Source organism: Antedon mediterranea, chromosome 5 (genome assembly GCF_964355755.1).
Source record: "Antedon mediterranea chromosome 5, ecAntMedi1.1, whole genome shotgun sequence".
NCBI classification, from domain to species: domain Eukaryota; kingdom Metazoa; phylum Echinodermata; class Crinoidea; order Comatulida; family Antedonidae; genus Antedon; species Antedon mediterranea.
In genome coordinates this window covers 13,730,827-13,758,419 of record NC_092674.1, presented here as the reverse complement: position 1 = coordinate 13,758,419, position 27,593 = coordinate 13,730,827, and the positions used below count along the sequence as shown (strand labels likewise).

Genomic DNA, 27,593 nt, shown 5'->3' with positions numbered 1-27,593 from the left:
GTGTCCAGCCAGTAGATGCTAGGCAGTTTTCAATGCTCGTTGGACAACTGCAATCAGGACCACTATAGCCTGGCTTGCATTCACATTGACCACAAATGCATGTTCCTTTTGATGGACCTATCAACGTTAATAAATACCTATAAGCTCTGTCTACACTATCACACTAGTTTGACAAAAAAAAGGGTATTGAATATGATGTTATCGTGTCCATTGGCACGTCAATTTAGACACAGAAAGTGTGATAGTGTAGACAGAGCTTAGTCATAAATTAACTCTATCAAGTCCATGTTATATAGCACAGAGCATACTGTATATTATACACAAGATGCTCAAAACCATTTTTATAATAATTAATAATAATTAAATACCTCATTTGTATACTACCATTTTCATGATGTTCTAAGGCAATTCACAATAAAAAAAAAATCACTGAGAAATAATATAATAAATTTTCTACAGAGATTGATTATCTTATTGCAGTTATTGCAGTAACTAAACTATTTTGTTTCTGTTTAACCTGTTTATGCAATAATCTAATAATCTTTTTTGGGTAATAATACACACTGTTTATTGCAGTGACTCTCATAGCTTCTACATTTGAAACAGATATTTAGTTACTGTAGTAGAAAAATGCTGATATGGTCCTTAATATTGTCAGCAGAGCTTAAATTGACCAAAGTCCAAAGAAAATAATATAAATAAAATTGAACATACCACCACAAATGAGGTCAGCAGAATCTCTGCGACAAGAGAAGTTATCACAGTTGCAAAACTTTCCTGTGATTTTTTCTAAAGGATTCTTGAAAAAGAAAAAAATATTAATCATAACAAAAAAGCTCTATTTATAATACATTTTATATTATATTAATCGCATTCAAGAAAATATATGACCAGTATATTATAAGGATCCGGGTTACAACATTTGGCACACAATTAGTGGGTTGGATTATAATGTAGCTTGGCATTATAAACATGTTAATATGGTAATAAGATATTTATTGAACTGTAATAATGATGACAATGATTGTATATATTTTTTTAAACTAACTGATCACGACAACAGTGTCTGTGATCGTATAGTGGTTGACCATTATTAGAAATAGAGAAACTTAACATGTACAATAGTTATAAATAACAAATTGACTCCTTGAGTCTTGCCTCCTCCTCTCAAACCCTATAGAGAGTGACATTCTCTATTTATAGAGTTACATTACTTTTAATCTTTTGCACTTACTAATTGTCAATTATCATCAGCAACAGATTTTAAAAAACTTCTTTTTTCCTCTAATTGACCCACTATAGTATACTCACAGTACATACTGTAATAGTTGACCTACTGATATGCCCCAATAAGAAAACTATAAAATCATATTTCACCTACTTGTCGCTTGTTACACACACATTTCCCACATATGCATGACCCTTGACCTGAACAAACTAAAGATGAGTTACTTCTATTGAAATAAATAAAAATAGGATTTGACTCATATTTTGTAAACATAAAGTACATAGGCCTATACATCATTTCATAAATATTGAAAATAAGAAATCAAAATTATGATTTTTGCTCTCTATAGTTTTATTTATTTTTTTTATTTTATTCAATTTTCAGGCACACAAAAAACATGACAAGACAGCGGTGCAGCATCCTGAGGATTGCCATGAGTGCAAAGCACTATCGAGATGGCTCTCCATATACTGCACTTGAACATAATAAGTAAACAATAAAAGTTTACAGTATGTGTTCAGAAAATAGTGGTTAAACATGAGTAAAATACTCAACAGCAATATTTTTGTTAATGCTTGACGTTTGATGAATAAACACTAGTAAACTAGGTTAGCGGTATATCATGCTTTTTCCAAAAAGAAAAAAATGTAAAGAAGTTCAAAAAACCTTAGAAAAATTAACTTACGTTTGACATGGTAAACTATCTGCAAGTGTTTCAGTTTCGTCTGAGCCAGTGTCATCACATTCACAGACCTCTCCATACCGGCCTTCATTATACTCACAAATACCACAGACCAGTGAACCATTACCATTGTTACATAGCTTACTGTCTGCTGTCACAGACTTGCTACATTCACATTCACAATTTGTTATTATGACAACTTCTAGGTTCTCTTCAAATCCAAGAGGTTTAACTGAAAAACTAAATATTTTGATTCTAGCACATCATGTACCCTGTAACTTATTAATATTAGATGAAAGTTCTTATTTGTTCAACCACTGCATAGTCAAAATTAATCATCATCGTATCATACCATTTATTCAATAAATGGACATTTTACAAATAATAATAATCATAATTTTGAAAAAAAAAATAAAAGAAGTATAGTATCATATTCATGATGATTCAACATCAATGCCATTATCTTCATTCATTCATATTATGTCATCTTCATGCTTTATTGCCACCATTAAAATCATCATTATTGATTATGTCACAGCATTTAAAAGGGAAATGCTAGAAACACAAAGCTGATTGTAAATCTAAAAGCCAACAAATTGTTATGCTGCCCAGGAACACTATCAATTGAAATACATGGTCATATCAGTAGGACAATTTTTTTTATCTATTTTGTGTTTTATGAATAAATAATATCAATTTTATATTTAATAAAATGGGCAAAACTTTACAATAGAAATAGAGGACACTAGAGAAATGTTTGCATGCAATTACAAAAACAAAGATGTTTTTTAATTGTGCTTTTTTATTAAATGGTCCTACAATAAAAAAATTTTAAAAAGAAGCTAACCAAATTTTAGATCGGACAGGCTTGGGCAGCAGAAACATTTATTTTAAGCGTTGCAACGCATGCACCAAGGTCAATGCCTCACTTGTGATTGGTAATAAACAATGTAATCATGTCTTACGAGAAAGAATTTGCTGTACACTCATTGACACTAACATCTAGTTTAAATTTAATGACATTTCCTACAGTTCTGCGAATTAGGCGTCAATGTCTCGCCATCGCAATAGGCTGAGTAGGTTACATGAATAGGACCTGTCACCGTGTCTACAAGTTGAATGATGACAAGATGTAATTTTCTATAAAAACAATTGTTTTAATTAATTATGATACTAATAACTAATAAAACATGTGCAATAAACAAAATGTGTGCATTAATCCTTTCGCTGCATGGTGTATATTACTCCACATCTGTGTGAAAGATGTTTTTTAAAGAATTAAAGTAATTTTGAACAAGAAAAAAGTTACTTTAATTGAGGTTAATTCATTTTATGTAGTTAAATGTTTAATTTAAATTAAATTTACATCAAACTCTATTTAATTTCATTTATTTTTGTCTCCATGAAAGTACAATATAGAAAAACATGGACAAAGAAAAGAAAACATCACATAAAACCAGGCAGAGACAGGATTCCTAAAAAGCAAACTTAATCACTATCTAGTAGGTTGCCTATTGCACTGATTGAATAAAAAACATTTAGAATATAATTTGTATAAACATTAAAAATGCATATAAATACTATATCAAAAAAAAAAAAATATATTGCAATATCATTAACAATTGTCAATACTTTATTCATCGTAAAGTCTGTAGAAAAAGAAGTTCTAATGGCATGTAGACCTAATTTTATTTACACTCGATAAAGGCCTATAAATCAAAAAATTGTTCCACAAACATAAATGTTTGACATAATAATTGGTAAAAAAAAACTAATGGGAAAAAATCTCAAATAAAAATAAAGGTGCTATGAAAAACTGCAAACTTACATCATAACTACTACGAACAAGTTAAATAATGTTTCTTGAATCACTAGCTAGTGTTCCCACAGATCCACCTGGGAAAAACTCATTTACAACTTCCTGTTGAAATAAAGAAATACAAATTAAAATATACCTCATACTCCGGATGGGACATAAAGCTGCTGGCCCCTTGTACAATGCATGTTAAAGAACTCGGTACATTATTCGAAAAAGAGCAGGGGTCAATCTCTTGGCGTGCTAATCTGGGTAGATCTGCACTGTTGGCAGGTAGCTAAACCATTTTTTTCCGACCTATTTTTTGGAATGGAAGAACTATTACATGACATTAAAATGGCATATCCAACCATATTTTTTCAGGGAAAAATATATATATATATATCTATATATAAATTTACGTAAGGGCAAAAATTGGTAAATCGTGCGTTATTTCTAGAATGTTTACTCGATGGTATATAAAGTTGGTTCGTACTTTCGGTACTGATTTTAACCACCTGATGTAATCCTGTTTACTAATTAAATTGAGTTCGATTATTAGTTATTGACGATTAAAACGAATTTAGGTTCAACGATTTGCCCCAAATAGGGGTGTTTTCCGATCGTGGTATACACTGTCTAATGGATGTCAATTTGAAAAATACCCGCACACAATAATACGAGGACACTTCGCATTTTCCTATCTTCTCCTACGATAATTGTTTTTAATAGCTGAAAACCGATTGAACAGTTCGAGTACAGCATCATAATGTTGAAGACAGGCCGATTTTCTTTTAAAAATGCTATTTTGATACATGTAATATACGTTTTTACAAATGTATTGATTTGTGATGAATGGAACATTCCAAATTATTTGGTTAAACCATAGAGGTATAGATTTAGATTTATGGGCCCCCTTGGAGAATAAACATAAATAGTATTGCAATGCTGTACAATACTGTTAAGGTATTAACCACTTTTGATCGCAATTTGAATCGCAAATTTCTTACTGTGAGTGTTGGTACTGTTAGATATAATATAAACAAATATACAAATAAACTTTATTACTGTGAGTGTGGGTAGGCCCTACTGTTAGATTATAAACATATAATATACAAATAAATAAACGTTATTACTGACAGTTGCTTCTCAACGTTTGTATTAATTAATAATTTAAAAATATATAAACGTACGTAGTGGTGTATCGTTACATGTACTTTACTATTTCAATCGACTATGACAGTGAGAGTTTTAACAAAGTATTAAATCGTAAATGTTTTACTGTATTTAGTGGTATATTATTTATAGGCCTATAAAACATTAAAAACAATATTTCGTTACTGAGTGGATGATAAGAATATATTTTAAAATGTTTCCTCTTTGTACCTATCTTCTTCCCCCATACCTCAACCCTTAATGTTACATACAAAACACAAATTGGGTTTGTTTAAATGAGTCCAAATAAAAAAATTTGACTCATTTTGTTTCTCTCTCTCGGAAGTAATTCCCAGGGTGCTACTTTTAGCTGACTACATAAATCATCGTGTATATTTATTCGTTTCTGTAAACGACAATGTATTATAGTCCTGCAGTACGTACATTTGAAATCTCCATTTTTTTCTCGCTGGAAAATACTGTGTATTCGAGAACCATCTGTGGGCACGACCTAGATGGTACGCGAGCGAAGCGAGCGTGCCATCTAGTTTAAATTTAATGTTTCAAACATTATATAGGCCTACATACACTAAATTCATAAGGTTGTAAGACAGCACTCGCAGCGCGCACCACTTCATCTGCTGGACATTGCAAGACATCGCAGTGTCCTACGCTGTCGATTTTAAAGACGAGAAGACAATACAACGCCGTAATATACCACACAGGCCATACTACTAATAAAGCAGCATTCATAATTATAAAATATAACGTTACGTAAAGGTTGTACTAAAGTCAATTGATTGATTGATTGATTGATTGATAACGTTAATATCAACACTCATAATAAATAAACGCGTGATATATATAATACCTGGTGTACAAATTGAAGTTGGTGCCTTCATGACCAATCGACACATTGCTATTTATTATTGCCGATCTCTTTCTTCTAGTACACTATAACATTATAATCAGATACAATTATTTACAGACAAAAATACATATAAATAAAATTGTGTAAACTAAGTTATAGGCCTAAATATATTACAAGATTATATAAAAAATGCTGTTGGAAAATCAGATAAACCTTTTTTTTTATTGTCACAGAATTGGGTTAGATGTGATTGTGTTTAATATATATTATTTAATAATTACATAAATACACTATTTTATAGTAATTCACAATTAAATAAAAAGCAATATCAATTTAGGTATTGTTGATGGGTTTTTTTAAGGGCCGGGAGCTTTGTACTGTAATTTTAAAAGATGAACGAGTCTTACTCTTCGCTGTTCCTAGTCCATAGCCAAGATTTTTAAAAGAAAATATAGCTGTAGGCCTAGTATAGTAGCAGATGAATGAATTTGCCAAATAATTGTCATGAGGCCTATTTACCACTTTCGCTGCTGATTTCTAACTTGAAAAGGGCACCTTAGGATTAGAATCATTTTGAATCGAACGACCCGACATCCCTGAACGAGCTTGTGCTCTTACATAGGCCTACAATAAGACTTGGTTTATATTAAATTCACTAAATACTACACAATTCAAACCCTTGAACTATTAATAACTACCACATTGATACTAAAAAAAATCAATCATGTACCGGTAAACAGTTTTTTTAAGACAGTTATTTCATCAAAAATGTCTATTTAAAGATTGACATTAAACTTGAATTAAATAATTCTAATACAAAATCTAATGGCAAAAAGATTAAATTAATGACTTTCATATATGATTTTTAAAACATTCTCTGCCAATTTTATATATTTGCAAAGGAAGCAGACAAGAAGATGCAAGATGAAATAAAAGTAGCATTTGGAAAACAATAAATTGTAGAATAAATATACGAGTTCATGGTTAAAAATGGTTGCAAGGTCATTAATATATCCATACCATAATAACACGATCATAACTTGTTCCTTTGACATTATAATACAGTATTTCGAAAAAGAAGCCCATAGTATCTTGAAAAGAAGCCTAATAGGCTTGATATCGAGATGGACTTATGTTCGATGTGTTACGGTATATTATGTATATTTTATTTCATATACGTTCGCTGTAAACTGAGATCCCGACGCGCACGCGCACCCTCATATCGGCGCCATCGTTTGGAGACGGCGTGCACCCGAACGATCATGGAACGAAAATCACTTGCAATACAAGAAGATGTGCTGGAGATTTCTGCTGGAAATGTAACATTTGCAGCTACAACTCCACTTGTACAGCATACGGTGGCTAAGCCCACCAAAAAGGCCAGGAAGGCGGGGTCTAGCTGTACTATTACTAGGCCTCCTAAAGAAGGTAATATGCATAGCAACAGCGATGCCGTTGCTATCGCCGGGCAATCATGCACTAACGTGCTGCAGCCTAATCAACAGGTCGGAGTAGGCCTGAACTATGAGGCTAGGGTTGAAAACCTTGAGCGGTTGGTTGAGCAGCAGGTTAAAGAGACGAAGGCTGCTCAACAAATAAATGAGTCAACGCACGACCTTTTATCTCAGTTGATGACACAAATGTCATCACAATGTCACAACAATGAATATGATGACATTGACAGTAGCTCGGTGGTTTAGCCTCACGAGTAACATTTACGATAGGCATCATCAGTACGAACGTGATGTGTCTGACCTGGAGGAGGGGGAAGTAACAGGTACACAACTATCCAAGAAGGATGAAAATCCTGAGCGGCCAGCCACTAATAGTAATAGTAAGGTCAAAGGCCCCCTTCCTCCGGGTTTTGCAGCAAGATTTGCTGTTTCTAACGAATTGGCACCAGCAGTTAGCCAAGAGTTGGCTGACACGCTAACATACTTATTGCACTCGCATATGAGTGAGAGTGCAATGACCGAGCTGATCAAAAGCTATCCTATACCGGAAAATCTAGAGGCCCTAATGGTGCCAAAGGTCAATCCAACTATTTGGGATTCCATTACACCAAGGGCACGGTCTAACGATCTAAAATTTCAAAAGGTACAAAAACCTTTGATAAAGGGAATTACCGCCCTTGCTAAATTAGTTGATGGAAATGAGTCATCGGAGATAGCACAGGACACAATCGGCCTACTTGCCAATGCGAACTTCGAGTTACTTGCACTTCGTAAGGAGATGTTGAAACCGGAAATAAATGCCAAATATACTCATTTATGTAAACCCAGCATTAAGCCTACAGAGTATTTATTTGGTGACCTGAGTACTACAGTTAAAAAACTGGATGAGGAAAGGAAGGCTACGGCAGGCTTATTTAATTTTAAGTCGTACCAACCAAAGACCAGGTCCAACAACTACAGATACCAGCCATACAATAGAAATGGCAAACCTTTTTTAGGTCAAACCCGGCGACACAAATGGTCAACAAACAACTACAACCAGACCAAATTTTATCAGGGGAAAAAGGACCTAAAACAACAGCCGAAGAGGTATGAGTCGATTGATAATATAAGTATTTCTCCTAACAATAAGGTTAACAAACATAATAACCTTGACATAGTAGGAGGTCGACTCAGGTCATATATACATAGGTGGAAAAAATATACTTCGGATCCATACATCCTAAATGCGGTTTCAGGATATAAAATAGAGTTTGATAAAGCCATACCCTACCACCTAAAAGGAAAAATACCTCATCCATACAAACTCAGCAGCATGGATATGGAGGCTATTGATGATCAAATAGTTAAATTGATATCAAAAGGGGTGGTCAAACCAGCCATGTTTGAACATGACCAGTTTGTATCAAATATTTTTACAAGGCCAAAGAAAGATGGAGGGTTCAGAATGATATTAGACCTCTCTAAATTAAATGAATATGTGACATACAAACATTTCAAAATGGAAATGTTTGGAAATGCATTGACACTAATTTCACCAGGTGTATATATGACGTCAGTCGACCTCAAAGATGCATATTTTACTGTACCCATAGCAGAGTCGGACACTAAATATTTAAAATTTGTTTGGAAAGACAACCTGTATAAGTTTGTCGCATTGCCTAATGGGCTTATCAGGGCCTAGACTTTTCACGAAATTATTGAAGCCCCCAATTGCGTTTTTGCGCAGCAGAGGGCATATTCTGTTGGTTTACATTGATGACATTTTGTGTATAAACCAGTCAGAAGACTTGGCCGGCGGTACCGCCAGGGAAACTAGTGAACTTCTAGCCTCATTGGGTTTTATCATTAATAGAGAAAAATCAGTAATGAATCCTACGCAGATCATAACCTTCTTGGGATTTGAAATAAATTCTATAAGTATGACGGTTTCCCTTCCATATCACAAGAAGGAGGAAATTAGAGTTCAAAGTAAACACATACTTACATTAAGTCATACTACCATTAGGAAAGTTGCGCAATTTTTAGGCAAAATTATAGCAACACTACCTGCTGTAGAGTATGGAAAGCTTCATTATAGGGCACTAGAGAAGGAGAAAATACTAGCTCTAAAACTAAATAAAGGCCATTACGATAGGCCTATTAGTATTTCCGTCAATGGACGGGACGATATTCTTTGGTGGCAAAATAATGTCAAAGACGCATATAAATTGATATATCATGGGTACCCCGACCTAACAATTGAGACAGACGCTAGTGGTCTAGGCTGGGGTGCCACTGATGGACATACCCACACGGGGGGAAGGTGGATAAACAAAGACCTAGACATTGCATATGCTACAGGGGCACTAAATATTAATTACTTAGAATTGCTGGCTGCTTTTTTCGGCCTTAAAGCATTGTCCCGTGAGAGAAAAGCTAAGCACATAAGGTTGAAGATTGATAATACCACGGCAGTAGCTTACATAAACAACATGGGCGGCGCAAAATCAATTGCGTGCAATAAAATTTCAAAAGCCATCTGGTCTTGGTGCATTGAGAACAATTTTTGGATAAGTGCAGAATACATCCCAGGTAGAGATAATATAATAGCTGATGCAAAGTCTCGTCAGTTTAAAGATAAGACAGAATGGATGCTTAACAAAGAATTGTTTATAAAAATCACTAAAACATTCGGCGAACTAGATATAGACCTATTCGCTTCTAGGCACAATGCACAGCTTCCGAAATTTATATCATGGAAACCGGACCCAGATTCAATTGGTATCGACGCATTTCTACAAAATTGGTCCTCTGCCAAGCTCTATGCTTTTCCGCCGTTCTGCCTTATAGGTAGATGTTTGCAAAAAAATATTGACAGATAATGCCATAGTTATCATGGTGGTCCCAAACTGGCCAACACAGTATTGGTATCCTAAATTACTATCAATGATGGTTGGGGAACCACTGAGGTTTAAGAATACCAAACATGCCTTAACATTACATGGTTCAGATGATTGTCATCCTCTTTATAGCAGACTTAACCTTTTTGCCTGCAGGCTATCAGGGCGGAACTCTACAACAAAGGAATAAGCAATACTGCAGCAGACGTCATTCTGCAATCCTGGAGACGGTCAACGTGGAAGCAATATAACTCACAGCTAACAAAATTTATAGACTTTTGTGAAATCAGAGGAATCACATGGCAACAGCTAAAAACCGGTCACGTCCTCGATTTCTTGATAAAGCTGAAGGACGAGGGCTTAGGCTACAGTACTATCAGTACGGCGAAAAGCGCAATTGTAAACTTTCTCGAAATCTTAGATATAAACATGAAGGAGTCTATTGAACTGAAACGATTTATGAAAGGGTTATTCAATTTTAACCCACCGACTCCAAAATATGCACAAATTTGGGATGTTCGCTTAGTTACAGACTATCTGAGGCGAACAATTAACGACGATACATTATCGCTTAAAGAATTTACCATAAAAGTAGCATTGTTATTAGCATTATTGTCCTCAAGTAGGCTTCAAACCTTATATAATTTCAAATTTTCAAATATGAATATCGAGAATGAAGCAATCACCTTTTACATTTGTACATTACTAAAAACTAGCAGACCAAACAATACAGGTCAACTGGTGGTTTTCCACAAAAGTGAAGACCCTGCCCTATGTCCGGTCAGAACAATTCTAAAGTACAGGGAAAAAACTAGTAATTTAAGGGAAAATAAGTACAGATTTTTTATATGTCATAAGAAACCGTATGCCGAGGCATCAAAAGACACAATTGCTCGATGGATAAGGACAGGTTTATCAGAAGCAGGAGTAGATACAACAAAATTTAAAGCCCATTCGGTCCGAGCGGCTGCACCTTCATCAGCAAAATTAAGGAGTGTCCCGGTTGACTTAATAATGGAAACAGCTGGGTGGAGAAACGAACACACACTAAACAGATATTATAATAAGCCTATAAAATTTGTAGGAAATCCGTCATTTCAACAGGCACTGTTGAGAAAAGTTGATTCATCAACTCATTAATATTGGTTGTGTTTGTTGTTGGCTACTACAAATAGCCCCTGTTTGCATTTTGAACCAGTTTAATATTGTTGTTTAGTTTTCTAGTTGATGTTTTTAGGGTGAGAATCCTAAAACGTTGGACTATTGATTATAAGCAAAATAAATGCTTTATTATTAATACAACACGATAGTTGTCATATTTAAGTTGCCCGTTAGGGCAAACATCCTTATGAATGAATGTAGACTTTTGGAAATAAAGTTGTTTTATTGAAACTAACATTTCCGTCAATTATTTGGTTTACAGTTCAAACATGTTTCCAGAGTTGGCTTTAAACATCTCAGTTTACAGCGAACGTATATGAAATAAAATAGGAAGATTAAACGAGACTTACCTGTAAGTTGAAGTTTGATCACTATTTTATGAATATGTGAGTGAGGTGTAAACTGCCCGCCTCAACCCACCCCAAGTAAAACAATTATTATTATAGAACAATGCAGGTTATCATATATATACTTATCGCTGCAAATTATTACTCTGGACATGTTTGATTTAAAGTATGAGGGTGCGCGAGCGCGTCGGGATCTCAGTTTACACCTCACTCACATATTCATAAAATAGTGATCAAACTTCAACTTACAGGTAAGTCTCGTTTACTCTTCCTATTATTGTTTGATCTTGAAAGTGGATCCACGATGGTTCATAAACGTTGTTATCTGTTTTTGTTATTACATTTTATATTTAAATTACAAAGTAAACGTCTTTTCTGTCTTAAACAAGTAATAATATACACATACAATAACAAAGTAATAATAAATACAAACTTAAAACAGTAGAAAGTAGTAATATTACAATATGGTTTTACAACCAGTATTGCTTATTAATGTTTATAGTGTCCAACAGTATGGAACAGTTTGCCTTTTATATGACCTTTGTATAGTTTTGAAACTAATGTAAATGGAGTCAAATTTAGAAGACAAAATGTTATGTATTGACCTGTGATTGTATAATAGTGAATGAATACATTGCCGAATGGCCCAAGTAAAAAAACAGTAGTAAGTGTATATTGTGAATTTAAGGAAGGATAAATATAAGAGATCTATTCAGAAAATATGAACATTTTTTAAAAAGATTTTTGACGTTTTCAATACTTTATATTACTTTTTATGTATTAATTTAACAATTAAACTTTTGAAACATATACATATAAATTGGAGAATTATCATCAAATCAGAAAACTAGATAGTTAGGATATTTTTATAGAAGAGGGAAAATTCCTCCATCTTTGTTATGTACCTGCATAAATATTACAGTGGAAACTGTATTATAGAGACACCTTTGGGACCAGTGTCGCCTTAAAGTCTGGTTCCCAATATGACACAATGCAATGACGTAAGCCACAACGCAAAAGATTATTCGAACATGCGTCCTTCTACTGCGTCCTAGTGGGAACCAAGCTTAATAGAGTTTCCCTTGAACACTGGCTGTGAGTTCTTATTTATACAGTCAGTACTGTGTTTTAAGGTTTACTATAGAGTAACCAATTACAGTACTTTTGGTAAGCTCACTATACTGTCATAATATAAGATATTATTATAATTTAAAAAATATGTGAACAGATAACAACATTTTCACATGTTTTATATAAAATATTTATCTTAAATAAAATAAAGCACTTTTTTTAAAGGCAGAAGACATGGCCACACCACTATACGCTACTCTAATTTATTCTTAAATCCTAATTTTTTTTGTCAAATGAACCTCTAATTTTATCACATATTGCAACTTAGCACCAAATTCAGCATGATCTAGTACCATTGAGGTATTAATAGATTGACTAGAGTGCTAACTATGTTACAGAAAAATGATGAGGACAGTTCTGGTGCTTAACAAATTATCCGCTGTATCTTTTCAAAAATATTATTTAGTAACATAAAACAATAACTTACAATATTATGAAGAATACATGAGTCAGAATATATATACAGTACTGTATATATATATATTTTTTAAATAAAAACATACATAAAAGTACAGTCCAGTTTTTATAAATTACTTATTTTTTTAGAGTAATGAATACAACAATTTATTGTTAAATATGGAGTTAGCTCTCTAGCCAAATAATTAATACCTCAATTTATACTACAGAAATGTCATGTTCTATCAGATACCTGTGGTGAATTCTGTTTGACAAGATGCTCTGGTTGTTAGTTTCTGGTATCAGACCATTTTATATAATTATGTGGTATATTTTGTGTTGGCCACGACATCTAGTATTATTAAATATAATTTGACATGCCTTGTGGATCTGGACAAGCCACTTTGATCTGATATCCTACTGTGTGGCCCAGTGGAGAGTATCTCATGGTACTTTGATCTGATGTCAGTTGTAGCCTAGTGGGCATTTCTTTTTCTGATAACAGGCTTGATGGATCTGTCAGTTACAGTCTGAACTTTGCCATAAATTATTATTCTGATATCGTTTAGTCTGTGTATCAGTTTTCAAATTGATCGGGCCTTGTTGGATGGTTCTGACTGAGGTCTTGTTTGGTAACAGGTATCAACATCTTGCATAAAACCTTCTATTTACCATATGTTGGATTCTTGTAGGTTGTTGTAGAAGATTTAAAAAGGGGATTTATATTCTGAAAAAAAGGCAAGTAAGTATGTCTAGGTAATATTTTCTTGGTTTAATTTTTCATAAACATATAATTAAATTTCAATTAGTATTTTCAATGCTAATGTTCCAATGCAATGCATGTTAATCACAGAAATTGACATAAATATATACTTATACTTTTAATTAAAGGTATTTACTAATACTGTTAGATTTAACATTTTCAATTACAATACTACGATACATCATAATCATACTAGAAATAGATATAGAGATAGATAGAGAGTTCAAATGCAAATAGAAATGTTTAAAATAAATAATGTTTTCTTGGAACGTCAGCTACAGTGAACTTGGATGCTATGTAGTGCTGACTCTACATACAAATGGTCTGGTCTTTAAAGGGAAACCATAAATAATAAATAAATAAACATTAACTACAAGATAAAAAAAATAATCATTCCTTACTGCATCTGTTTGTGCATTTTCTAACTCTTTCAAAAATTTAGCATATTCTCGTTTGTCATATATATATGTAGCTATCTTCCAGGCCAGCAGAAGGGCTAGACCAACTAGTAATATACCAATAATGATGCCAATAGCCAGCCATAAGGCATCTATTCCTTCTGGGCAAGCTGAAAATAAAGTACCACATGTTGATAAATATTCATATAAATTATTAACATGAAGTGTTGCAATCATTTTTTTTCACTCTAACTCTATCATGCATTTCACATACTTTGTACAAACAAGTCTAGTATAATAATGAAGTGCATGTCTCAAATTGAAAAATAAAAGATGTTTAATATACAAAGAATACAGGTTACTATGGTACTCTTTCGTAATTGTTTGTGAAAAAAGTTCAGTATGCCTGCTGATGTCCATCAAATTGTCCCTGTCAAATGAGGGGATGTATACTGTATATATGAAGGTGTGTGCGCGCGTGTGTGAAGTGCACAGAGATCTCAATATATAGCTCTATGTCTACACTATCAAAATAGTTGGACAAAAAAGTGTAATGTACCCATTACGGTAGTTTTCATCACCATATGGGCACATAACATGTTTTTGTCACATAAAGTTTGATAGTGTAGACAGAGCTTTAGACAATGTATTGGGTTTCATTTTGCTGGGTTTTCTTTTTACATTACTTACATGTTATTTTCTGTACCAGAATCACCTCCATTGTTCCATTCATAACAAAGTTAAAAGAGAAGAGACAACCAAGTTCATCTTTGTATGTACAAGGATCAGTTCCATTTACTGTGAAAAAACCCCACCAATTTGGCATAAATAAATTCATAACCTCCATACTATTATTTTATTTTTATACACTTTTATAATTTTAACTGTAGTGAACTACTTTCTATCTATAAAGATACCAGATATTTCAATAAAAGGTTAAGACAATTGTAGAGTACAATGATGATGCGTTTCATTAAACAAACATAAAGTCATGGTTATGTTTCATATAAAATAAAGTTAAGTGGCAATATTCAAAAAATGTTTTTTTAACCAAAAGGTGTGGTTCCCATATTTATTTTATTTCAACAATATTTAACAAGGATAGTACATCCAGACAAAGCTGATCATAATACGGACCCTTAGTACAATATAATTTGACAAGACAAGTAACATAAAAAGACAACACTTAAAAATAACATTTATAAATAAATAAAATAATTTAAAAAATAATTAAAATCAGAAAAAAATGATTTAAAAAACAAAAATCGCTACAAACGCTAGTGAGTTGACCAATCATAATTGACAGTTTGGATAATCCATTGCATTGACAATAACGTACACCATACATTTTTAAGGACACTTTGCTTCAAATAGTTATTTTTTATGATGTTAATGTAATCTACATATGTTTCATTGATTGTACCAGCAATATTAGTATTATCATTTCTAAATTGAATCCAATTGCCATCAGATTATTTTATTAACATCAATAAAATATTGTTAATATATACCATATTTTTTAACCCAATATGTTGTCAAAACAACAGCCAATCAGAAAGCAGAAAATGTTGTGTTTTTTGTTGGAACACATATATTTAGTGGCTCATCCAAAGTTTTGATTTGTACTGTACAATATGCGGTTTTCGTACCAATATCAAAGTGAATTCCTTGTTTTTATACCAATATCAAAGTGAATTCCTTGTTTTTATACCAATATCAGAGTGAATTCCTTGGTTTCCATACCAACATCAGAGTGATTCCTAGAAATTTATTACAAAATCATGGCTAACCCTTGTATTTAAAAATTTTGAAATAATTCCAAATAATAAAAAAAAGAATTTTATTGTTATTATTATTACTGGAATCTGTGTGGCATTTTATCAAAATACTTATCTAAAACCAGAAATGTATTATATATTTATTATTAAGTTTTATATTTTACTGAAATCTCTGGCATTCTCCAATTCATTACACACCTACCTAGCACAAAATATAAAGCATCCACCTGTAAAACTATGTGGATATACAAGGTTTTTATAGAAAGCAATGCATAGTTTTCTTCATAGGGGATATATTTCAACAGTGGTTAGAGCAGTACTTTTTAGGTGATCATTTAGAATAAAATGATCACCTATTGTTATTGTATGAAATCTTTATTATTATTATTATTTTTTTTTTCTTTTTATTGTTTCCAGCGTGATCACTCATCCGTGACGTCATTTATACGCCATTTTGTGAAATCACATTATCAATCATATCTATATATAAATTTACGTAAGGGCAAAATTCGGTAAATCGCGCCTTACTTCTAGAATTTTCACTCAATGGTATGTAAAGTTGGTTCGTACTTTCGGTACTGATTTTAACCGCCTGATGTAACCCTGTTTACTAATTAAATTGAGTTAGATAATTAGTTATTAACGATTAAAACGAATTTAGGTTCAACGATTTGCCCCAAATAGGGGTGTTTTCCGATCGTGGTATACACTGTCTAATGGATGTCCATCTTGAAAAATACCCGCCAAAAAAATGCGAGGAGGCTTCGCATTTTTCTATCTCCTCCTACGATAATTGTTTTTAATAGCTGAAAACCGGTTGAACAGCTAGAGTACACCATCATAATGTTGAAGACAGGCCGATTTTCTTTAAAAAATACTATTTTGATAGATTTAATATACGATTATACAGATGTATTGATTTGCGATGAATGGAACATCCCAATCTCTCAGTCTGCCAGAGTTTGGTTTAACACAAGTACTGTAGGTAAATTTATGAGCCCTTGGTTTAACATATACGGTAGGTAAATATATGGGCCCTTTGAGAATAAACTTGCAATACTTTGACAATACTGTAAATACCTATTAACTATTTTTCATTTGAATCGAACATTTCTTACTGTGAATGTTCGTACTGTTAGATGTAATATAAAAATATATACAAATAAACTTTATTACTGAGACTGTGGATAGGCTCTACTGTTAGATATACAAATAAACTTTATACTGACAGTTCCTTCTCAACGTTTGTATTAATTAATAATTACCAAAAATATAAACGTCGTAGTGGTGTATCGTGACATGTACTTTAATATTTCAATCGATTATGACAGTGACAGTTTTAACAAAGTATTAAATCGCAAATGTTTTAGGCCTACTGTATTTAGAGGTATATTATTTATAGGCCTATAAAACATGAACAAAATATTTCGTTACTCAGTGGATAAAGAATATATTTAAAAATTGTTCCTCTTTGTACCTATCCGCTTTCCCATCCCTCAACCCTAATGTTACATAGCGAGGAGGCTTCGCATTTTCCTATCTCTTCCTACGATAATTGTTTTTAATAGCTGAAAACCGGTTGAACAGCTAGAGTACACCATCATAATGTTGAAGACAGGCCGATTTTCTTTAAAAAATACTATTTTGATAGATTGCTAGAGTACACCATCATAATGTTGAAGACAGGCCGATTTTCTTAAAAAAATACTATTTTGATAGATTTAATATACGATTATACAAATGTATTGATTTGCGATGAATGGAACATCCCAATCTCTCAGTCTGCCAGAGTTTGGTTTAACACAAGTACTGTAGGTAAATTTATGAGCCCTTGGTTTAACACATACGGTAGGTAAATATATGGGCCCTTTGAGAATAAACTTGCAATAGGTTCGGAAAATGTTAAAAACCAATTTCTATTATTTGAATCGGTAAACAGTTTCCATTTATTATACATTGATAATGAAACATGAAATATTCCTATTTATGTCCCTCGAGGTTCATTACAATTTATATTTAGTAGTCCCACGGACTTCATCTTAGCCACTCCCCCGAGTGCTAAGGCCAAATTTATGATACCCTACTTTCTATGTAAGTTTAGTTACAGTTAGTTCTTGACGATAATACAACGAATTTAGGTTACACCCTTCGGCCGCGAAAACGTTTCTGTACAAATATGATACCGATTGGCTTTATTTCATTCAACAGCGACCATAATCTCGCCAATTACAGGATAGATAAACTATTTTATTATTGATGTGCTTATAAATTAAGACTCATGTAAACAGCTTGATTACATCATTTTACAGACAAACGAAACTTTTTTAAACCTACTGTTTCAATAACTGAGTATAATACTGTATACGTTTTCATAAGTAAGTGCATATACATTTTCGTGTTTTCATTGACGAGATTGTAATAGTAACTTCAGTAACTATTACAGTACTTATTTATTATAAGACATTAATGGATGTCAATTTGAAAAATACCCGCACACAATAATACGAGGACACTTCGCATTTTCCTATCTCCTCTTACGATAATTGTTTTTAATAGCTGAAAACCGGTTGACCAGTTCGAGTACAGCATCATGATGTTGAAGACAGGCCGATTTTCTTTAAAAAATGCTATTTTGATACATGTAATATACGTTTTTACAAATGTATTGATTTGTGATGAATGAAACATTCCAAATTATTTGGTTTAACCATAGAGGTATAGATTTAGATTTATGGGCCCCCTTGGAGAATAAACATAAATAGTATTGCAATGCTGTACAATACTGTTAAGGTATTAACCACTTTTGATCGCAATTTGAATCGCAAATTTCTTATTGTGAGTGTTGGTACTGTTAGATATAATATAAACAAATATACAAATAAACTTTATTACTGTGAGTGTGGGTAGGCCCTACTGTTAGATTATAAACATATAATATACAAATAAATAAACGTTATTACTACTGTTGCTTCTCAACGTTTGTATTAATTAATAATTTAAAAATATATAAACGTACGTAGTGGTGTATCGTTACATGTACTTTACTATTTCAATCGACTATGACAGTGAGAGTTTTAACAAAGTATTAAATCGTAAATGTTTTACTGTATTTAGTGGTATATTATTTATAGGCCTATAAAACATTAAAAACAATATTTCGTTACTGAGTGGATAAGAATATATTTTAAAATGTTTCCTCTTTTTACCTATCTTCTTCCCCCATACCTCAACCCTTAATGTTACATACAAAACACAAATTGGGTTTGTTTAAATGAGTCCAAATAAAAAAATTTGACTCATTTTGTTTCTCTCTCGGAAGTAATTCCCAGGGTGCTAATTTTAGCTGACTACATAAATCATCGTGTATATTTATTCGTTTGTGTAAACGACAATGTAGTCCTGCAGTACGTACATTTGAAATCTCCATTTTTTTCTCGCTGGGAAATACTGTGTATTCGAGAACCATCTGTGGGCACGACCTAGATGGTACGCGAGCGAAGCGAGCGTGCCATCTAGTCTCCATAATTCATTATGACATATTAATGAAATTCACTACAGGTAAAAAAAGTTTAATGTCAATGATTACCAAAATTTCAGAATATCTTTCAAATAATATAACTTAATCCTAATCAGCTTTCCAGCGTGATCACTCATCCGTGACGTCATTTATACGCCATTTTGTGAAATCACATTATCAATCATATCTCCATAATTCATTATGACATATTAATGAAATTCACTACAGGTAAACTTCAGGTCAAGGGTAAAAAGATTAGCAAATAAAAAGTTGCGCGTTTCAAGGTCATGCACGTGAAATCGCGCGTTAAAAATTTAAAACGCGCAAAATTAGGTTTTGATCAATTTAGAGCATGAATTAGGCCATTTGCGTGTTTCAAAAAATTACTGCGCAAAAATGCGTTTTTGTGCGCACGATTCTTAAAATGCGTAAAAAATAAAATTTGATGTATAAATCACATTCTACTCACAATCCTTAGTACATTCACCAATTTTGAGTCCATTCCGACTTAAAATAACGCTATACGAGCACGTTAAAAATGACAAAATGCGCACACTAATTGTACAAAAGTGCTAAAAATGGTAAACAATAAGGACTTTTTAAAATGAATATAACTCTTCAGAATGGCAGATGACCCCCAATTTTTTTAACTTATTATGGAAGCCAATAAGTTGTAGATACAAATGTATATACACATTAGACGTACAAAATGGTATGACATCATCAAATGGCCACTTGAATTTAAAAATTAGGAATTTTTATCTTTTTGTGTGGGTTATCACATTCAATAGAGCGGATCTCCGTTATTTGAGCCCGATTTTTGCACAACTTTTAGTATGTGCTTGCTCAATTAATTATTCTTCTAATGAGTTGTCAACCTTTTTATTTTGATGACGTCATCATGCGTAAAAACTTGAATAACCTAGGTCGTGTAATTTCAGCTACACCATACATTTGAATATCTTATAGCTCTTCAGAATTAAAGGTGACCTTGAAGATTATAACTTATTATGAAATCTGATGAAATGTAGATATGAATTCATATTAAAATTAAGCCTATCGGATGTTGTGATGTTATCATATGGCCAGTTGAAGTTAAAAAGTAGTTTTTAAATTTCTTTAGTCAAAGTTATACAAATTTCAAAGACCGCGCATTGCGCTTCTACGTGTCAAATTTTCTTCCAATCCTTATATTTATTTGCTCAATTCATTATCTTTCGAAATCGTCATCTTCGAGTTTATTTTGAAAATTCCATCATACCAAAAAATTAGAACACGATATGAGTCCCGTAATTTCACCTATGCTACACTGTATATAGATATACAGTATATACTGTACATATTGTATGACACATAATAGGTAGAACTCAGCACTATAAGTGTATATGCGAATGCATCACGTCATAGGATGGCGTACATCAACTTTTAACGATCGTATGTTAACGTACATGCATGTTTAAAAAATGTTAATTTATTAAAATGATAAAAATGATCACCTATAATTCGTCAAAGTGACGAATTCAATTCTAGTTATTTATTTATATTTTGAAAGTACCGAAATAAAATGTTTTGGCAAACAATGTTTCAGTCATTACTGCCAAAAGTCATGGGTTTATGTCCCACCCGAGAATTACTTCCATCAATTCCTGATTTTTTTTTTCAGTTCGCAAAAAGTAAAAACTATTCGAACAACCAATTTCCCTGAAAGGAATTTATGAACTGGAAACATCAATATGCAAGTGCTGAAAGCTTTTGATTAACACAAACAGGCCTAGCCCTATAATTCGCTAGATCAGCAATACACAACCCCATGGAAAACAGATGATGAGGACCATTTTTTAATCAATTTAATCAACGGATGAATATATAAATAAAATGAAATAAAAAATAAATATAATAAATTAGTTTATTACTTTTCAACTTTTTGACTTCTTACCAATTAAACCTTCTTCTTTCCTTATAATAATCTTTATTTTTTACAAATCTTTAATAATTCAAGATAATAAACAGCTAGTATATAAAACTATTAGATCACAGAAGATTTCCTTTAAGTGCTTAAGAAAATCCTTATAATAATATTTTACAATGCCATAAATTATACAGTACCTGCTAAAACTCAGTATAGATTATACAGTACTTATAACATCATGAAAAGATAGCTAATAAAGAGCATTCATTTTCGTTCATTTGCATAACAGTGTAGTTTTGAGAGAAAAGTTTTGTTAAAATACTTGTTCATTTTGCTTTGACAGGAAGTATAGTACGCAATGCATGTGTCGTGAAAGCAACATATGCATAAGGCACTCTTCCCTGAACAAACCAGAAACATTTCCTAAATTGTCATATGCTTGTCCTACTATACTTTATAGTTTATAAACACTGTGCACCACCAATTACAACATGGCAACTCAATACATTGGATTGTACTAATGTATTTTAATCGTGTTTTATCCTTTTTAAAGTTTTTTTATCGGATGAATACAATAAAAGAAATGAAACAAGAAGGTTTACAGAATTTTGAAGACAAATCAAATAAAATAAATGAGTTTATTACTTTTCAATTAAAATGTATCCACAATTCTTACCTATTAATTCTTCTTCCTCAACAAGTATAATTCTTTGAGGACACTCTTGGCATTTTTCCTCAGATATACCTGTACCATAAGCTAGACATTGCACACAGTCACGATTGCGATCACATTTAGCTGGACATGTCTACAAACATCAGTAAATATGACTATGTTCAATTGGGGTTCTGTCCTACAGTAAGTACAAAATAGGTGGGACAGATCGTCTATAGAACGATTCGGTGATGGGTGTCACATGACTTAAACTTAAGACAGTTTTACATAGAAAATAGAATTATATTATAATACAAATACATTTATTCATCATCAGAAAAATCATTGGAAAAATTATGGTACTGTATAAATTATTATGGTACTGTACAATGTTAAAATGATGAAATGGCGTCTCAAGAAAAAAGAAGCTTTGTATAAAAGAGATTACATGAAAGAAAATAATTAAAATTGAACTAATGGATAATAATTTATTAATATTTCTATGAATAGGGCATTTGATCAATCCTGATAATGATGACATCATACATTTGAATTTGAGGATGCATTAAGATTTTAACATAAATGAACTTACATCACAATCCTCACAAGTTGGGCCATCATAGACCAGTGTTGCATTTACACATGCAAACACCACATTCACAGTGTCCAGCGTCATTGCACTCTTTTCCAGTAGATGCTAGGCAGTTTTCAATGCTTGTTGGACAACTGCAATCAGGACCACTATAGCCTGGCTTGCATTCACACTGACCACAAACGCATGTTCCTTTTGATGGACCTATCAAAGTTAATAAATACCTAGTAAGCTCTGTCTATACTATCAGACTAGTTTGGCAAAAAAAGTGTAATGTGCCCAAATATTGTATTGATAAGTGTGATAGTGTAGACAGTGTATCAAGTCTAAATATGTTATATAGCACAGCATACAGTACATAATACACAAGACGATCAAAACCATTTTCATAGTAATTAATAATAATTAAATACCTCATTTGTATACTATCTTTTTCAAAAATGTTCAAAGGCAATTCACAATAAAAAAAAATATCAGAGAAATATAATAAATTTTCTACAGAGATTGATTATCTTATTGCAGTTATTGCAGTAACTAAACTATTTTGTTTCTGTTTAACCTGTTTATGCAATGCAATAATCTAATAATCTGTTTATTGCAGTGACTATCATAGCTTCTACATTTGAAACAGACTAAAATCATATTCAAGATATTTAGTTACTGTAGTAGAAAAATGCTGATATGATCCTTAATATTGTGAGCAGAGCTTAAATTTACCAAATTCTGTGCATGAAAAAGAAAATATAAACAAAATTGAACATACCACCACAAATGAGGTCAGCAGAATCTCTGCGACAAGAGAAGTTATCACAGTTGCAAAACTTTCCTGTGATTTTTTCTAAAGGATTCTTGAAAAAGAAAAAAATATTAATCAACAAAAAAAGCTCTATTTATAATACATTTTAATTGCATTCAAGAAAATATATGACCAATATATTATCAGGAGCCGGGTTACAACATTTGGCAAAAACTTAGTGGGTTGGATTATATATTTTTAAATGACTAAATGGTCACGACAACAGTGTCTGTTGATCACATAGCAGTTGACTATTATTTAATTTAACATAATTTAAACCAAACCAAATCATACATACAACGATAAGACATCAACCGATTCAGTTCAAAACCAGTTTAAGGTAAACATTTTAAATTTAAATTAATTTATGTTTCTATCCACTCTACCATTTTCATATAAAGATATTGTGGAACCACGTCAGGTCAAGTTCAATATTGAATATCGAAACGTGGCAGGCTGAAGGCGCTTGACCTTTGACAAGATCGCCTAAATTTTTAATATATTAACTTTACAATACTTAGTGTTGTATATTCTGGTACAGCCGCTCCATAATCTCTTTGCTTTTCTTCCTTATATCTATATTTTTTAATTTATACTAACAAATATCTTTTTTATTAATATAATAATAATAATAATTATATCAAAAATTTATTAAATAATATTCATCGCATAATATGCAATCTACGATAATTTAATTATTTGATATAACAAATTTATTAAATACATAACATCATTGGAATAAAAAGAACAAATCACATATCTACACATAATCATAACATCGTATACTCTATCTCTAACAATTTATTCAATCTTCTATCGACTAAAGCCGAAGTATAGTCGTTATCTCGGGACCGTTCTATGGCCACCACCAGGTAGGCTTACTTCATTAAGGCTTCTATGAATGGATGTACTGGTTGGGAGCAGGAACGCTAGTAGACCAAACCCAGTACCGTTTTGATTACGATCAATCGGGAAATTACCTCATGCCATTATTAGAAATAGAGAAACCATGTATAGTAGTTATAAATAACAAATTGACTACTTGAGTCTCGCCTCCTCCTCTCAAACCCTATATAAAAGAGTGACATTCTCTATTTATAGAGTTACATTACCTTTAATCTGTTGCACTTACTAATTGTCAATTATCATCAGCAACAGATTTAAAAAAACTTCTTTTTTCCTCTAATTGACCCACTATAGTATACTCACAGTACATACTGTAATAGTTGACCTACTGATATGCCCCAATAAGAAAACTATAAAATCATATTATATTTCACCTACTGTACTTGTCGCTTGTTACACACACATTTCCCACATATGCATGACCCTTGCCCTGAACAAACTAAAGATGAGTTACTTCTATTGAAATAAATAAAAATAGGATTTGACTCATATTTTTTAAACATACAAGTACATAAGCCTATACATCATTTCATGGATACTGAAAATAAGAAATCAAAATTATGATTTCTGCCCTCTATAGTTTACAGTATGTGTTCAGAAAATAATGGTTAAACAAATTTGTAAAATACTCAACAGCAATATTTTATTATGAATAAACACTAGTAAACTAGGTTAGCGGTATATCATGCTTTTCCAAAAAGAAAAAAATGTAAAGAAGTTGAAAAAACCTTAGAAAAATTAACTTACGTTTGACATGGTAAACTATCAGACCAGTGAACCATCACCATTGCTACATAGCTCACTGTCTGCTGTCACAGACTTGCTACATTCACATTCACAATTTATTATTATGACAACTTCTAGGTTCTCTTCAAATCCGAGAGGTTTAACTGAAAAACTAAACATTTTGATAAAAATTCAAGCACATCATGTACCCTGTAACTTATTAATATTAGATAAAAGTTCTTATTTGTTCAACCACTGCATAGTCGAAATTAATCATCATCGTATCATACCATTTATTCAATAAATGGACATTTTACAAATAATAATAATCATAATTTTGAAAAAAGAAATAAAAGAAGTTTTCTTAATGATAGTACTGTATCATATTTATGATGATTCAACATCAATGCCATTATCTTCATTCATTCATATTATGTCATCTTCATGCTTTATTGCCACCATTAAAATCATCATTATTGATTATGTCACAGCATTTAAAAGGGAAATGCTAGAAACACAAAGCTGATTGTAAATCTAAAGACCCTAAACAAATTGTTATGTTGCCCAGGAACACCATCAATTGAAATACATGGTCATATCAGTAGGACAATTTTTTTTATCTATTTTGTGTTTTATGAATAAATAATATAAATTTTAGATTTAATAAAATGGGCAAAACTTTACAATAGAAATAGAGGACTCTAGAGAAATGTTTGCATGCAATTACAAAAACAAAGATGTTTTTGAATTGTGCTTTTTTAATTAATTATGATACTAATAACTAATAACACATGTGCAATAAACAAAATGTGTGCATTAATCCTTTCGCTGCATGGTGTATAACTCCACATCTGTGTGAAAGATTTTGTACAAGTAATTTTAAACAAGAAAAAAGTTACTTTAATTGAAGTCTTTTTATGTAGTTAAATGTTTAATTTAAATTAAATTTACATCAAACTTTATTTCATTTCATTTATTTTTGTCTCCATAAAAATACAATATAGAAAAACATGGACAAAGAAAATAAAACATCACACAAAACTAGACAGAGACAGGGATTCCTAAAAAGCGACCTTAATCACTATCTAGTAGGTCTCCTATTGCACTGATTGTATAAAAAACATTTAGAATATAATTTGTATTTAACATTAAAAATGAATATAAATACTATATCAAAAAAAAAAAATATATTGCAATATCATTAAAAATCGTCATCGAAGTCTGTAGAAAAAGCAATTTTTCAAGAAGTTCTAATTTTAGGCCTTCTTAATTCTAAGAAGGCCTAATTTTATTTACACTCGATAAAGGCCTATAAATCCAAAAATTGTTCCACAAACAGCATAAATGTTTGCTTAGCTGGTTTTGTGTTAATGATAATAATTAGTAAAAAAAAAACTACTAGGAAAAAATAAAAAGAAAAACTCCAAACTTACATCATAACTACTACGAACAAGTTCAGTAATGTTTCTTGAATCACTAGCTAGAGTGTTCCCACAGATCCACCTGGGAAAAACTCATTTACAACTTCCTGTTGAAATAAAGAAATACAAATTAAAATATACCTCATACACCGGATGGGATATAAAGCTGCTGGCCCCTTGTACAATGCATGTTAAAGAACTCGGTCCATTATTCGAAAAAGAGCAGGGGTCAATCTCTTGGCGTGCTGATCTGGGTAGATGCTGCACTGCTGGCAGGTAGGTAAATCATTTTTTTTCCGACCTATTTTTTGGAATGGAAGAACTATTACATGACATTAAAATGGCATATCCAACCATTATTTTTCAGATAACAATATATTTATATATATAAGTTGATCAAGTAGCAGATATACTAAACCCATGCACTAATAGGACTAGCATGTGGAGTATTCTAAAGAACTAACACAAGATACTAGAATGTATTCTATCTTTATGATTCAACATATTCAATACCTGATAAAGAGCTGGATCACCGCGCTGTTTTGATTTTGCTACTGCAAAAATTGGAATTACATTTCTTTCTAATAATTTCTCTTGAAGCTGTCCTAAAGATGGAAATCCTGAAAAAAAAAAATAAATTTAAAATATGTATATCAATCATACTTATATTGGTCCTCTTTTTTAGCTGAATTAGAGAGAGGGAGTGGAAGCATAACAAGAAATTGACATGCTTTTGAATGAGAAAGCGTGGGTTCAGATAGTTATCAAGCGCCATTTTGTCTTGTTTCCCTTCTGATAGAATTATGTGGATTTACTCTCCCAATATCAGAAATATTTGGGCTGGGCTAAATGTCTGGTAAATCTGGTATTCTGAATTTGTTTTTAATGGTAAAAAATTATTTTTAATTCAAGAAACGTCTGGTTTTGGGAAAGTTTCTAGAGAGTTCAGTTGAGAGGGTGACTGTATTAATATCACGCCGTGGCTAAAGATACGGTACCGTATCCTAACTTCCGTTTACTAAAGGTACGGTAA

General features: G+C 32.0%; 2 protein-coding genes and 1 long non-coding RNA gene across 3 annotated transcripts; 1 reads left to right on the top strand and 2 right to left on the bottom strand.

Moving 5' to 3' along the window:
- Positions 1-21: 21 nt before the first annotated feature.
- On the bottom strand, positions 22-27,092 carry LOC140049135 (uncharacterized). Its single transcript, XR_011845193.1, has 7 exons — positions 27,074-27,092; positions 3,739-3,831; positions 2,876-3,018; positions 1,914-2,150; positions 1,382-1,454; positions 715-799; positions 22-117 (listed from the first exon to the last, which is right to left on the bottom strand). It is a non-coding gene; the product is annotated as an uncharacterized lncRNA (long non-coding RNA).
- Positions 7,693-10,439, top strand: LOC140049123 (uncharacterized). Its single transcript, XM_072093951.1, has 2 exons — positions 7,693-8,274; positions 10,224-10,439. The coding sequence occupies exons 1-2, from the start codon at positions 7,700-7,702 to the stop codon at positions 10,255-10,257; spliced, it is 609 nt and encodes a 202-aa protein (XP_071950052.1). The 5' UTR covers positions 7,693-7,699; the 3' UTR covers positions 10,258-10,439.
- LOC140049124 (integrin beta-1-like) lies at positions 11,788-26,632 on the bottom strand. Its single transcript, XM_072093952.1, has 9 exons — positions 26,573-26,632; positions 25,161-25,311; positions 24,797-24,869; positions 23,475-23,559; positions 22,712-22,915; positions 22,144-22,273; positions 14,954-15,061; positions 14,267-14,433; positions 11,788-13,829 (listed from the first exon to the last, which is right to left on the bottom strand). The coding sequence occupies exons 5-9, from the start codon at positions 22,793-22,795 to the stop codon at positions 13,767-13,769; spliced, it is 552 nt and encodes a 183-aa protein (XP_071950053.1). The 5' UTR covers positions 22,796-22,915; positions 23,475-23,559; positions 24,797-24,869; positions 25,161-25,311; positions 26,573-26,632; the 3' UTR covers positions 11,788-13,766.
- Positions 27,093-27,593: the final 501 nt, after the last annotated feature.

What these genes read in the sequence shown, in the direction of transcription:
- LOC140049123 (XM_072093951.1), top strand. Translation starts at nt 7,700, where the DNA reads ATGACCGAGCTGATCAAAAGCTATCCTATACCGGAAAATCTAGAGGCC. An exon ending in CTAAAACAACAGCCGAAGAG is followed by an intron (nt 8,275 to 10,223) that starts GTATGAGTCGAT and finishes TTTTGCCTGCAG; the next exon opens with GCTATCAGGGCGGAACTCTA.
- LOC140049124 (XM_072093952.1), bottom strand. Translation starts at nt 22,795, where the DNA reads ATGACGCTGGACACTGTGAATGTGGTGTTTGCATGTGTAAATGCAACA. An exon ending in CAACTTGTGAGGATTGTGAT is followed by an intron (nt 22,274 to 22,711) that starts GTAAGTTCATTT and finishes TGATGTTTGTAG; the next exon opens with ACATGTCCAGCTAAATGTGA. An exon ending in TGAGGAAGAAGAATTAATAG is followed by an intron (nt 15,062 to 22,143) that starts GTAAGAATTGTG and finishes GTTTTTTCACAG; the next exon opens with TAAATGGAACTGATCCTTGT.